At 33.6% G+C, this 14,533-nt stretch overlaps 1 protein-coding gene across 1 annotated transcript in view; it reads right to left on the bottom strand.

The window, feature by feature from the left end:
• Positions 1 to 14,533, bottom strand: part of LOC145678659 (uncharacterized) — a gene marked incomplete in the record, with an annotated part of 63,472 nt that overhangs the window by 35,206 nt on the left and 13,733 nt on the right. The window contains 1 exon segment of the mRNA XM_081749037.1: positions 13,283 to 13,448. Within this exon segment, the coding sequence (XP_081605163.1) occupies positions 13,283 to 13,448 (166 nt within the window).

Below are 14,533 nucleotides of genomic sequence, written 5' to 3'. Positions count from 1 at the left end.
CGCTTCATCCAACACTACCAAGGACAGACAGACCGCTTACAAGAAGCAAACAATAAGTACGAAGAGCGAGTTGCCCAACTAGACCTAACAACTCAAGTCGCATCACTCAAACTCATTGCAGCGCCATACACAGAAGACCCAAACAAGGTCCACAGACTCATCGTAATCAAAAAGAACCTAACCGAACACCAACTTGAACTGATACTTGACCCCTATGATGAAGAAACTAGAGAAAGGAAAATTGTTTACGAGTCTTATTCTTATTGGGTTTCAACAATGCAACGTTAGCTCAAGACTTAAACAGCTCAAAACAAAGTACCCACACCTCAAAGTCATTCTAAACACCGACGACCCCAACTCAATCAACTTGTACAACAGACTAAAGGAATCAAAGCTAGAGTCAAAGACAATCAAATGGTACGGCTCACACCTTGAAGCATATACCGATGAAGATGACAACGATGAAAAGATTGTTAGTATGTTTGTTGGTTTACGCAAAGATTTTTAGATTCCCTTACACTTATACACAAAGCTTGATGGTAAGCGCCATAAAGCAACTAACTTAACATGCCCCCAAGACTTGATGGTGTTTACCATAAAGCAAATTTCACACGACATTTACATATAAGGAAACTCTATAAGTGTTTTTATAGTATCAAGACTATAAAAACTAAGACCTTTGGATATACAGAACATAATGTCATTTAAATTTTAAAGATACATGTATAAATAAGAGATTTATTTGAGTTTTTTATAATTATATCCTTAGATTTATGCAATTTATAAGACATTCGATAGATAGGAAAATTATTTGTCTATTGATTGCCGTTTGAATATTGAAAATCGGTTAATATTTGATGATGTTATAGCAAATTCGAAATTTCGAGAATTTTTTACGGGTTTATTTTTGAGTTTTCGGGAAAATGTTATTCTTTAAAAAAGTCTTAGAATTTTATTGTGATTATGGTAGTATTTTTTATTTTTCAAAAATAACAATAATTAGTGAAATTATTAAAAATTTGAATCGTATCCTTAAAGGTAGGCAACCAGTTATACATGAAAAATAGTACTTATAAGTCTCTATCGATTGTCGTTTGAATTTTGAAAATCGGTTAATAAATAAGGATGGTATAAGCATTTTTCGTTTTTGCCCCTGAAATTTCAGAAGTTATGCAATCCAGCAATACTTGCCCCTGTAAGTATGCAACCAGCAATACATATATGGGCTATCCAAAAATGCAATCAGATTGCCAAAATATTCAATAGGAACCAAGATATAGATAATCTTATTGTTATATATTTTGAATTTACCGCTTCTATACTCATGCTCTCTCTAAAGGATTGTATTACGTTCTCTCCCCGAAGGAGACTACGTCACGGATTCAATGACGTCATGTGTGATGTATTCTCCCGTAGCCACCGTTATAAAGGCCTGAGGGCGCTGACGTCACGAAGCTCATACGTCATATCCTGTAGGGCAAACTTACTATTATAAGCATGCTTGTTTGATGCTTTATTGTAAATTTTGGAGATAAAACACATCATTGTAAGGAAGAAATACACCAATTTTGTGACAGAAGTATTAGAGGACACGTTAAAATTGGAAGGTAAGTCAATATATTTAGTTTAATCTTTAAATATAATATAAAGTTAATACCTTCAGCAGCATCTTTGATTTCATACCTCTATCTACAGTATAAATAGAAGAGTTTAATTTTAACATCTGTTCCTCTTGTTATTGTTGTCATTTATCGATAAGGGTCGTAAAAATCATAAGTGATACAATAATTATTTATTGTTGCACTGGAAAATAAAACATGTATACTGTATCCTGGAAGGATAAGAAAGAGTAACCATTATAGTGTGTAAACTGTCAGTATGAATCAAAAGTTCCGAAATAGGCTTTAATTGAATATGGTACGTCCATACACCTACAAAAATGCGTTTTCATGGAGTGTGCACAATGAAACACTGCAAATAATTTGTGTAGACCTTTTTAGTGCATAAGGTACATTATAAGTATTACAAATAACTACACCTTGTACAATACATATACTCAATTATGTGAATGCACTTCGGAAATCAACTATTTTAAAACTACATGTAAGTGGTTGAAAAGCACTATTATTGTAGTGTTTCATCTGTACATATAATGGTTATTTACATTTTTGAGTACGTATTTAGTTTAATTTTTCTCATGACTTGGCAGTGTTCATTATGTTGTGTGCAGGTATAGAACCTCGTTCCAAATTCACTTTAATTACATAATTTTCCTTTTTCACCAAGAGACACTCTTAGTACCTAACATTGTGTTTAATATGCGGTGTTGCTCTCCTCAATACAAATTCGCTGCAGAAAGACATAAGCGTTATTACTTTGAAAAATCACTTTTATGCGAAAAAAAAAAACCCACGAAGCTGTGGAAGGTAGTTACTTTCGGTAAAGTTCCGTAGCTGGCATTTCTCCGGATTACCTTCCGTGATGAAATAATGACCGCGATTGTTTAATAGAACAGAATAGATTATTTAAAGTAATTCAACGTACTACTACTACTACCAAACTAATTATTATTACTATAGTATAATTGGAATAAGTATTAATACTTTTATACAAATACAAAATAATTTAATTACATAGTAATCATATTAATAGTAAGTCACTATACTCACTAGTGAACATAGGAGTTGTTAAATACTAATCACAATACAGATTGTTAATTACTAATCATTAAATTGTTTATATAACAGCTCTGGCTGTAAGTGCTATTTTTTGTATTTACAAAGATACCGGTAGTGTGCAAATTGATCATTTTTCCCAGCGGGATGAATTTCACCCAGATACACACTCAGCTGTCACATACGTAAACTATATAGAGAGAGTGGGGATAGTTCTCCCTACCAAGGATAAAAATTATCTTCTCGAGAGGGAGGATAATTTTGCCAGGGGGGGATTCCTGGCATCCTCTCGTCAATTTGCACAGTGTGTGGAGGGGCCTGAAGAGTAAATTAGATTCGATATTGTATTATGTTCTATACAGTACAGCAGGGGCGTACGCAGAGGGTTGGTCCTGGACAGGGTTGGCTGCTTTAAACTTTTTTCTCATGGAATTAATTTAAATCAAAACTATAAGATGAGTGCTTCAAAGCCAGAGTAAAGTCAAATTTTCGTATCTTTACTTGCTTCTTGAACTGATACGCAAATTAAATTAAAACGCATTTCCAACTAGTGAACTAACTCGGGACTAATTTTGATCTGTATTCTGTAGTTTTTTTTTTTGAAATTGTCCGTTTATTTGAATAGCACCGCTATTGCACAAGAACGTTAAGGCCAGAAATCACGTCTTTTCTCTAAATTCTGCCTAATTTTAGGAGCAATTATACATATTTCAATACAGTTCGTACTCATATTAATCTCTCCCTGAAAATAAATTCTGTGTACGTCCCTGTAGTAGAATACAAGATAAAGATGCACTATATAGTAGCTTTCAACTTCGTTTGGTGTAAATATGAAGTGCAGTTTTGGGCTTTTGACTGTTCTGAATTTGTGATTGTAGAAAACTATGTAGATTTTACTAATGTACTAATTTTTATCTTACTGTGTCACTATTTTTAACGCATCAATATTCTTTGAGTGAATTCAAGTTTTGTTACAAATTTCAGATACGCCGTACACCTGCTGTGTACCAAGATGTAATAGTAATTATAAGAATGGACCAAAAGTTCATGTTTTTTCATTTCCGAAAGATGCGGATCTTCAGTCTAAATGGCTACGAAACATTCACAGAGACAATTATGTGCCAAATAAATATAGCAAGGTAAGTATTACTCTATGTAGCTTAATTCGCTACAATTTCATCTTTCTACCTTGATTTTCCTTTATCTTTTGACATATCTTTTTTCATCATTAATAGGTATGTAATGATTCCATTCACTTATTGCTATGTTGATCCTTTCGAGTTTGAATTCTGGTTAAGGATATTCATTGCCAAAATTGCTAATGATAAGAGAGATTAATCGCTATTTAATTTTATTGAATATACGAATAATAATGCATTACTTTCATGGGACAATGGAACTCTTTTTATAAGCTACGACATTTTCAAAATTGTCTGCCTTAGAGTTGTAAACGAGATATGGTTATGATAATGTCGTTACCTTTAAAATAACTATTAGTTATTATTTTAAGCTTGCAAAATAATTAAATGTTGAGTTTTTTAAAAATCTTTTACCACTTAGCTTGAACTGTTTCGGATTTTCAGCAAAACATCGAAACGACTCGATGTTCGACCACGTTCATGTCAAGTCGTTTACTTGGTACATTTTTTTCGTATTATTACTGACTAGTCATCAGAAATATTCTAGAATATTTTCTAATAATAGTTATTTAGTGTAAAGATCGCAGTATGTTACTTTTTCCACACAAAATTTACTTTTTTGTAAAATAAATAACTATTAGAGTTTAACGAGTTAATCAATTTCAGATCATTCCATGTAGGTAGCAGCCGAAATTGATCTTTTTCTTTAGGTCTGGCGCTACATGGTCTGTTGATTTAATTTTCCAATTTCCTCTTTACTTATGAAATGCAATATTCATGTAAATATTTACCTTAAATTTTTCTATGGTAAAATATTTACCTTAATACGTGTTGTTTTTCTTTTTATCCCGGTATTTCAATAACTCTTAACTGATACTTTTATCAAAGTAGGAATATCAGGATTAAAAGGAAAACAACATACTAAGGTAGGTATTTTAATTTTTACTCTATTTTACGTTAATATGCAAGCACATAAAGATAAATACTTTAACGTTTCATGCATTTGTTTTAACGGCTCTATGTTCCTGGTTTGTTTCTCGTCACATTATAAAAATCAGGACAATTCAACTTCATACGATTTAGTTCACGTAAGAAGAGGAAGACATGATTTCATAGTGGAGTACAGAACTCTGCTTCCAAAGCTCGCTTCAATTCTACTACACGCAATGTCCCCATGTTCTGATGGATAAAATCATTTTATAGGTTTCTAAGGATCCTTCCGTTTTTAATAACTCCCTCGTTTCACTAATCCCTTAATCGTCCCTCATTTTGTCTACAGAGCATAACTGTGAGATTTTATACTAAGGGCTTTAGCTTTCTCTCCCCGTCATTTCAGTAAGTCTCGAAATATCACTGTATTTACGTATATAGTTCATCTTAACATTGTCATTATTTTAATTTGTTTTTTATTTCGTATTTTTCAGATTTGTGAACTACATTTTGCACCAAACTCTATCAGATGGCATTCTCAGGCTTTTGATGAGAAAACGGGCAGGTGGATTACTGCAAAACTATCTGTACCGCAGCTTACACACGGAGTAGTACCCACGATACTACCGAATTGCCCAACCTATTTGAGTGGTAAAGTGGCCGTAAGGGAAAGTCCAAACAAACGACTTCTAAGAAAAGAAGAAGAACAAATATCGAAGATCATTCGGAAAAGTGAAGAGGAGTTTCTCGGACACGAGAAAGAAACCACTGTATCATCGGTAGAACAACTGAAACTGAAACTTGGTAAACTGGATTTACAATCATTTTGGTTATGTCATTTTCAGAATGCGAGTGCAACTTTTTATCATATGGAGTTAATGCCTTGTCCGAAAGTAACATTGTCTGTATGTATTTCTGAAATCATGGAAGTTAATGTATATGTTGGAAGTGTGAACCTGAATTCGATGCACGGACTTGGGAAACTGCCATGTAAAGTTACCAATATAACACAAATTCAGGACATACTTGATAAACTGAAATCAATAGAGAACGCAGTAAATACAGACACAGATGTGAATTGCATTTTTAAAATAATAGAAACTTTGTTATCATCGGTTAAAAACAGTGTTGGTGAAGAAAGACCAAATAAAACGAATAATGCAAAATAAATTGAGAATTTAAGAAAAATGCCGTATTAAAAAAATAATATTGGTATCAGTGTTACAATAAAAGTAAAGAGAGGAGGTAACAGATATGACAATTTCATTGGTCGGAGCTGTTACCCTACTACACTTTCATCTCCAGTACTCACTTTGTAAAAGACACTTGTTCTCCAGGTAATAGGCGAATTTTGGATGTTATTGATGTAATTCCTTTGATAACATGTTTCTTAGATCTACGTTTCCATATGATGCATTATATAAATAGAATCAAAGCTAATTTTGTATTTAAATTTAATAAAAAGGCTGAAGCTTTGTACATTAAGTTCTTTTCTAGGAGGATCGACAGATAGTCTCATTATATGCCGAAATATTCACGATAGATAATTTATGTATTTTGATCCTTCCAATAGCTAGCTCGCACGCAAAAAATTGGACTTTTTATTTCACGAAGATACTTTGATCGGTTTCTAAGCTAAAAATTTTAGTACTTTTTTTAAAAATATATCCAAATTAATTTATCGAAAGTTGGGACTAAACTATGATCATAAGAGCTCTTTTATGAAATCTTGAGCCTACCAATAATGATGCTGGATTAATTTTGCGGTACTTGAGTCTTAGCTAAATCGTTTTCTTGTACCTGAAAACGCATGTGCACAAAATATTGTGAAGATAGTTTGTTCATTCTGAAGTATAACGGAAACGCTAGAAAACTCCATAAAGTGATTTATGGTAGTTGAACCATGACTAAATCGCTTTCTTATACGCTCCAACGCATTTGTACAAATTTTCTTGAAGATCCTTTATTTTTTAAATATAATTTAGGCATTTCCGAGATGAAAGGCCGGTAAGCAAGTTTTGTCGAAAGTTGAGACTAAGCTAAATCTCTTTACTACACTCAAAAAACGTAGTTTTACAAAATTTCATGATGATCTTAAGACCTATTTTAAGTTAAAATATTTCCGCTCCCAAATGAAGTTCGAAAACTCCATTGAACTAATTTGCGTAACTTGAAACTTAGCTGAAACACTTTCTTGTATGCGAAAATGCATTTGAGAAAAATTTCGTATATATAGCTTGTTCTTTTTGGAATATAATTAAGGCGCCCCTAAAATGAAGCGCCCAAAAACGCCGCTAATCTAATTGTAGATAATTGGTCCATACCTAAATTGTTTCTTGTACGAGACAATACATTTTCAGAAAATTGGTGAACATTCTTTGTTGTTTTTGTAATGGAAGTGAGGCGCCCCCTAATTGATGCGCCCAAAAACGCCACTGAACAAGTTTTTCGAAAGTTGAAACCAAGGTAGATTCATTTCCCGTATCAAGAAACGTTTCATCAGCAAATTTCATGTAAATCGTTTGAGCCGTTTTTAATATAATGGGCTTTCAAGCTTTCCTCCATTGTAATGAAATAGCCCTACCGATGATGACGTCACATTTTCGCCCACAGGCCTTTATATCGGTGGCTACGATTCTCCCCGAAGGAGACTGCGTCATTGACAGCGCCATCTAAACTGTTAGCTAGAAGTTGTGTTGAAGGAAGAGGCTGATGTGTATATATGTTGATGTGAGGAGAAGGAAAGAGAATCAGATTGGAAGGTTCTGTGCTGGTACTGGAATCGTTCAAAATAAATCAGTGACAGATCATCTGTTCCGGAGTTGTATGTATTCCTTCTCATTGAGTTTTTAAAGCTAATTATTAACGGATTTTCACGATTCAAGTGTCAAATGAAAGCTTATAAACTGGAGATTAAGACGCAGTAAATATATTTTGTGTAGGATTCCAGTGTAATATTTTAGATATAAGTTTTTATGATTTTAAATGTCATAAAAGCATATTCAATCTCACTTTGGGGTATCCCTCTGTGTTAAAGTACTATAGCCAGTGGTGGCTTCATAATTTTTTTGGCAGTTAGGGGTTGGAGGGGAAAAGTGTCCTAGAACCTACATTCATACCCTACTTACTTTCTTCCATTCTAGCTACATGACCTGCCCACCTAAGCCTCCTAGACTTGACGACCCTAACAATGTTGGGTAAACCTTATAAACTATGTAGTTCCTCATTATGAAGTTTCCGCCATTCCCCATTCCCGTTCCTCTTGGGTCCGAATATCCGTCTCAGGATCTTGTTCTCAAATACTTTCAGTCTATGTTCTTCCCTCAGAGTAAGTGACCATGTTTCGCAACCATACAGAACAACAGGCATGATTATCGTTTTACATATTTTAAGCTTCAAATTCTTCGACAGAATTCGCGACTACAAGAGATTTTGAACCGAACAGTAACACGAATTCCCTGCTTTTAGTCGACATTTAATTTCTTTGTGAATATGATTTTCGTCTGTTAATATTGATCCCAAATATTTGAAAGTATCCGCTTTATCAAAAGTATTATTTAATATTTTAACGCATCCACAATTTGCCTCGATACCTGCAGTGGAAATATTTACTTTTAACCTTCAAATTAATCGAGTTAGACACAGTGTCACTATGGTGTGTAAATTAAAATATTAAAATATAGTGTAAACATGCATTCGTAATCCCTTCTATTCCCAAATGATTTACCTAATTACTTCGACAATATGTGACGGCTTGAGTTTATTTAGAAAAAAGGGGGAAATATAATAAATTATGGATATAACGTAAGGATAGATTCCTTTAACGTAATTTCATTTAAGAACGACCATCCTATAACAATAACAAAATTAAAATCAGCCAAATCTAAGATATGCAGTCTTTTTTTTTTTTTTTTTTTTTTTTTTACGATTTCAATTGTTTGGCTACTTAGTATTTCGACTTTTATGTAAACAAATATGGAATAGATAGGAGTGACGTTCTCTGGTGTCAAATCTATATAATATACCTAGATTTTTTCCCTCTAAAGTATTTGTATGAAAGTTGATTCCAAAGCTGTAGTTTGGCTGAAAGCTGATTTTTATTATTATTATTATTATTATTATTATTATTATTATTATTATTATTATTATTATTATTATTATTATTATTTTCTATGATTTCGATAGGGGCAACTGGTTTTCCGTATCGTGCGTTTATGCATTTAGATGTAGAGATACCGTAAGCGGCAAAATCGCTTTACAAAATTAACAAATTAACATTGGCCTTTTGTGCCGACTAAACTTCTTTACGCAAGAATAATTTTCATATATATATATATATATATATATATATATATTGTGTGTGTGTGTGAGGTGTGAATGCGTTAGGTTAGATTAGATCAAGGTTTTCATAATTTTGTGTATACTTTTTTGTGCATGCTAGGTTAAGGTTTTCTCGAGATGTGGTGCCTATAAATGCGAGCTGTAGTATACAGCCATAGAATCTGTTTGTTTATGATTAAGAATAGTAATACAAAATGAAGAAGGCACATGCATGTAAGTGAAACAAATGATTCAAACTTATATAATGTGAAGTTTGTGAAAAAAATTAAGAATGTCATGTATGTATGCGGAATTAAGGAAAAATGCTTAGTCACGAGTAGTGATCTGTACTTGGAAACCGATTAGCCATAGGAGCATAAAGAGAACGCATCGTTGCTCCCTATCGTATGTAAAAATGACTTTGTAAGAATACTATACAGCTTTCTGGCAACAAGTAAAGGTTTAGACAGTATATTCGTACCTGTTTTATTTCGTACTTGAGAAAATGTACAGTAGAATATAAAGATTTTATTTGGTTTGGTATAGTACAGCTTGATCAGTCAGTGCATAATAGTTCGTCTTCCTATCCGTCGTGCTAATAAAATCTGAAGGGAAATGACATAAGGGAAATTTTACGGGGAACCTATCATTGGATTTCACGAATCCTGATTTTTTTAATTTCAAAATTTCGAGTTTATTTTTTTTATAGATTAGTTTTTTTTTTTCAGCTGGGTAAAAAAACTTCATTCAGATAGTACACTTGTAGGGCAGGTCTTCTGAGTTCCGATTCTTTCCCCCATGACTATGGAGCGAGTGAGTCCATCTCTGGTTGCGAGCTATTCTTCTGTGATGGCCACATAGACTGGTAGTTGGTTAAACTGGTGATATACTCAAACGCACCTTGGTCCCGAGAAAGCGAACATCTGAGAACAACAGTAGACACAATCACATACAATACAATAAGTAAAGAAGTTACATCCTCTCACATTTTCATTCCAGAAATTTTTCCATCGTCATTCGCTTGCCTACAGGACATAATCCTGGGACGTTAAACTGAAAGATTTCATTTAATTTATTTCACAGTATAGAATTTTTCAAAATCAAGAAGAATACTAGGCGGTTGGTTTTCTAGCTACAAAATTTCCATTCTTAAACCAAACGAAATAGATGTGATCATAGTAACTTGAACTTCTTGTAGAAATTCTAAGCTGAAATAAATGTAGCCAAGATTGAGAAAAATACACAATTGTTTGTTATTGACATTGTAGATTTTTTGTATGCTCATAATTATACTGCCCATATTTTGTCTAAGTTCCCTTTACACACACTCAGGAAATGATTTTTTGTTCTGTTAAAATATGATTCGAAAAGATTTCTATCATTTTGTGATGAGCTGTAATCTTTATCCACTCAATAGTGTGGATCAAATTCAGCTTTAAACTATATGACTCGTCCTATATAACTTTACTACTAAGGACGTAGTTCCAAATCAATGAATGCTTAGAAACACCAACATTATCATTTTCCAGAGGTTCGGTGGCTCAGTGGTAGAGCGCTCACCTCTGATACGTAGAGTCCATAGCTTGGGACTTTGTAGTGGACAAATACTTTGCGTGGGTTTTCCAGCGTTCTTCCGTTTTCTCCTACTTCTTACCATCATAGTCTCCTTTTGCCTCGATGCATAATTGTGAGACTGGTCTCCTTTAGCCTAAAAGGCATAATCGTGGGACGTTAAACTAAACAATTTCATTTCAAATTTCAATAATTTTGAGACGTTAAACTAAAGAAAGAATGACAAGAGTATTTGCAGATTCCTTCTCAAGCACTCTAAATATATAATTACCGATTGACTGAAGTTATTTATATAACGTAACATTATATCTATTTTTAAGACTACTAAATCATAAAATTGTTTTTCAATGGGAATGTGTAAACTAAATTCAGCTATATCTCGTTCCTTCTGTGTTACCAGTCATTTCGTGTGTAAGTCAGTCATCAGTCATTGAGTGAATGTTTCTGTGTTTATGAGATGTTTGGCAAACCAATTTGGGTCGCTTTGCTTCACCATAATATATAATAATATTGTATATTATTATACCCAACATTCTACACGTGCTTCTTTTATAAACAATAACCACATGTACTCTACGATTGAGAACTACACCTTATGCTGCAGTACTACAAGTTGCAGACAACGGACTTCAGCGATACCTACAATCACATGACGAGGGATCAGCAGCGCCACCGCTTCCCGAAGCCCCTATATAACGAAGGATTTCACGGACAATCACCAGTCTGCGATTGGTCAGATTCCCTTTCTGGGCTTGCAGTGGAGCTAACGGTTCCGTCTCCTCCTGGCTAGCAGTGGAGCCCTCTGGGAGACTTCACCTATCTTTCTGTTTGCAATGGAGCAGTGAGAGAATCCTAATCGTAGCCCAGTCAAGCTTGCAGTGGAGACTTGTCGGGAACCTAACCTCCACCCCCTCTGCTTGCAGTCGAGCAGGGTGTCCTACACCTCTTCACGTAGTTCGCTAGTGATGAGTCCTTTCCGATACCGTCAGGTACAAGGGACACCCATTCCAAGATTATATTAGAGGATGTTTTTTCAAGATTTTTTTAAGAAAATTATTCGTTTTATTAATCTCCTTCAAACTATTTATTTCCTCACTCAAAAATTAACCACTTCAAAGACTGAAAATTCAAATACAAGAGTTTCTCGTAAAATTTTTATTACTAATTTGCTTGTAAACATTTCTTTTCTTCCTGAATATTTAACTACTCCTAGTAGAGAAAAGTAGGAACTATATGATGACTTTCTCGTTGGAACTATCTTGAGAATTCCTCTAGCTTTTTGAGTATACTTCTAATGAAATACTGCAAGAGTAATTTTCTTCTTGGAAAATTGTTAGTTTTTTATTACTTTGCGAATAGTATTTCTTGAAAACTATAATTATTCCAAGTAGGGTAACATACAGTGCTGTAGAGGGTAACATACAGTGCTGCAGAGCACTTCTTCCTGGAAAATCTCCACTAGTTTATTATTATTGCTTTTTTAATGTCTTCGTTTGAATAATTTAACTATTTGCAGAAGGGAAATTTTGAAAAAGTAAAGAACTCGTCCTCAGAAAATTGTCTTATTTCTAATAATTTCTCTGAGAATACTCTGTCCCCTTGAATAGTAAAATATTTTCAATGGAAGAATTTGCAGTAATGATGCGGGAATCTTCTCAGAAATTATTACCTCTAATGGTTTCGTTGAGAAAATATGTATCTCTCCTTAAGATATCTAGACAGGAGAGGAACATAAGCTACCATCAATTTTCTTGAAAACGATTGTATCTCCCGTAATATTTTAATTATTTGCAGAGGTTAAATATCAGTAGATTCAAAGATTTACCATTATGTGTCTGCAATTATGTACATTAATTATCCATTGTTCAATACTAGAACATGTTACATATTAAGATAAATTGAATTATAAAATATTTTATAGATATATTTTTCCTCGCCCCAAAGTACTTATAACCATTTCCTCTCGACATCCCTGCCCCTAGAATAATGCACCCGCAAATAGGAGAAAGAAATATGAAAAGATGCATTATATTTTCAATTTAAAGTGATTTGCACGATTCAGTACGAAATTACATTACAATCTTCATGTTCCTTCATTCGATATTGAAAACATGGTTAAAACTTTTGAATAATAATATATGAAAAGATGCATTATATTTTCAATTTAAAGTGATTTGCACGATTCAGTACGAAATTACATTACAATCTTCATGTTCCTTCATTCGATATTGAAAACATGGTTAAAACTTTTGAATAATAATATATAAAATCATTACGATCATCACTTCCATTTACAACATACTTCTAACAGAAACGTGGGCACCTGAATTTAATGCTTTGGATGCTCAAATTTTTTCTCACCTATTAAGATAATAACTTCCTCAAGCGGGTATTTAAGAATTTACTGTTCAATTGTGTACCGCTTAACTGAGGAGACACCGCAAGGTCTCCAACATCCGTCTTCTAAATAGTGTTACGAAAAACCGAGATGACAAAGAATTTCTTCCTAAGATAGCCATATGCCGAATACATATGTCCTCACATTCCTGCTTGTGGACAAATTTTCATGTCCAAGGGCGTCTATAAAGTATCGGTTTGAGGGGTTGATGACTAAGTAATAGAACAATTTACTTAAAAAGTAGATACCAGAATCCTTAGTTTCAACATCGCCTGTTTCTTGTTGATCATTCCTTTTGTCATTTTCTTCGTTATCTTTCTCTTTCATCGCTAGCAATCCGTGTTCATCAGCAAATGCCTGGGCTAGCATGCAGAAGTCTTCTCGCTGAGAGTACACTTTTCGCCTCATCTCATCCTATAATTAAAAAAAAAGTCTTTATATATACAAGATGGGTCATAAGTCACTTGACAAGTTGTATCAGAACATTAAGTTACAATAGGAAACTAGGTTACCTAAACAGGGTGTCTACTGGAATACCAGACAGTAAATTCATGACTTTTTCATGACTTTTCATGACCTTTTTGTTCAAATTTTCATGACCATGGCGATAAAAATTTACCATTAGTAATAATAAACCCCTACCATCAGTGGTGCATCGGTTAAGATGATCACATTATGTTCTTATTTGTCTAATTTACATAATGTCGATTAGCTGACAACTAATTTTAAAATGCAAGAGCAATTTAAAAGGCAGTAAACAAATTTTTAATTGCGGTTCAAGTATGGGTTTAAGGCTTACCAGGTTCTACAGATTTATAAAAATCTTGTGAACAGCCCCTTTACATTCAGCTAGGTTTTTTATCTGCATTTTATGTACTCTGAATTCTAAATTTATAATTTTCGTTTACAAAAAAAGACTGATTACGTAAATATACAATTCTTTTCCATCGTGTCATATTTGAAATTAGCGTACATAAACATACTGATAAGACCTACTGAATTTGTTCATAATGGAACCTTCATCCTGGATGGGGTCTGATGCCTTCTTTCTTCTCTTTTTTCAAGGGTACTTTTACAAATATTTTTTTTAATCACAGTCTGTATACTAGTATCACATCAAAACTTAAAAAAAAGTGAACGCAAAAATGGACATCTTGATTGAATATCACATAATTAAAGAACTTATCACATAATTAAAGACTGAACTTATCACATAACTAGGAATGCAATGGATGTACCCGATTGCAATGAAATGAACTGAGCGAGCTTAAACTACGTAATCATTCCTGGCCATTATGCAACAATAAATGCCATTTTTAATTGTTGACAAAAAAATCGCGTGAAAACTTTTTCCCCATGTTAAGTCTATGGAAGCGTTTTTCGGTGATTATTCCTCGATGGTACATCGGATTTTTGATTTCGACCTATGTTCTCACTCAGCACGACATACTCTATCAGCGTGCTAAGTTTGGTTGAAATCGGCCAAACGGTCTAGGAGG

Source organism: Thermobia domestica, chromosome 2 (genome assembly GCF_964235325.1).
Source record: "Thermobia domestica chromosome 2, izTheDome1.hap1.1, whole genome shotgun sequence".
Taxonomy (NCBI): domain Eukaryota; kingdom Metazoa; phylum Arthropoda; class Insecta; order Zygentoma; family Lepismatidae; genus Thermobia; species Thermobia domestica.
This window is presented reverse-complemented; position numbering and strand designations above follow the sequence as displayed.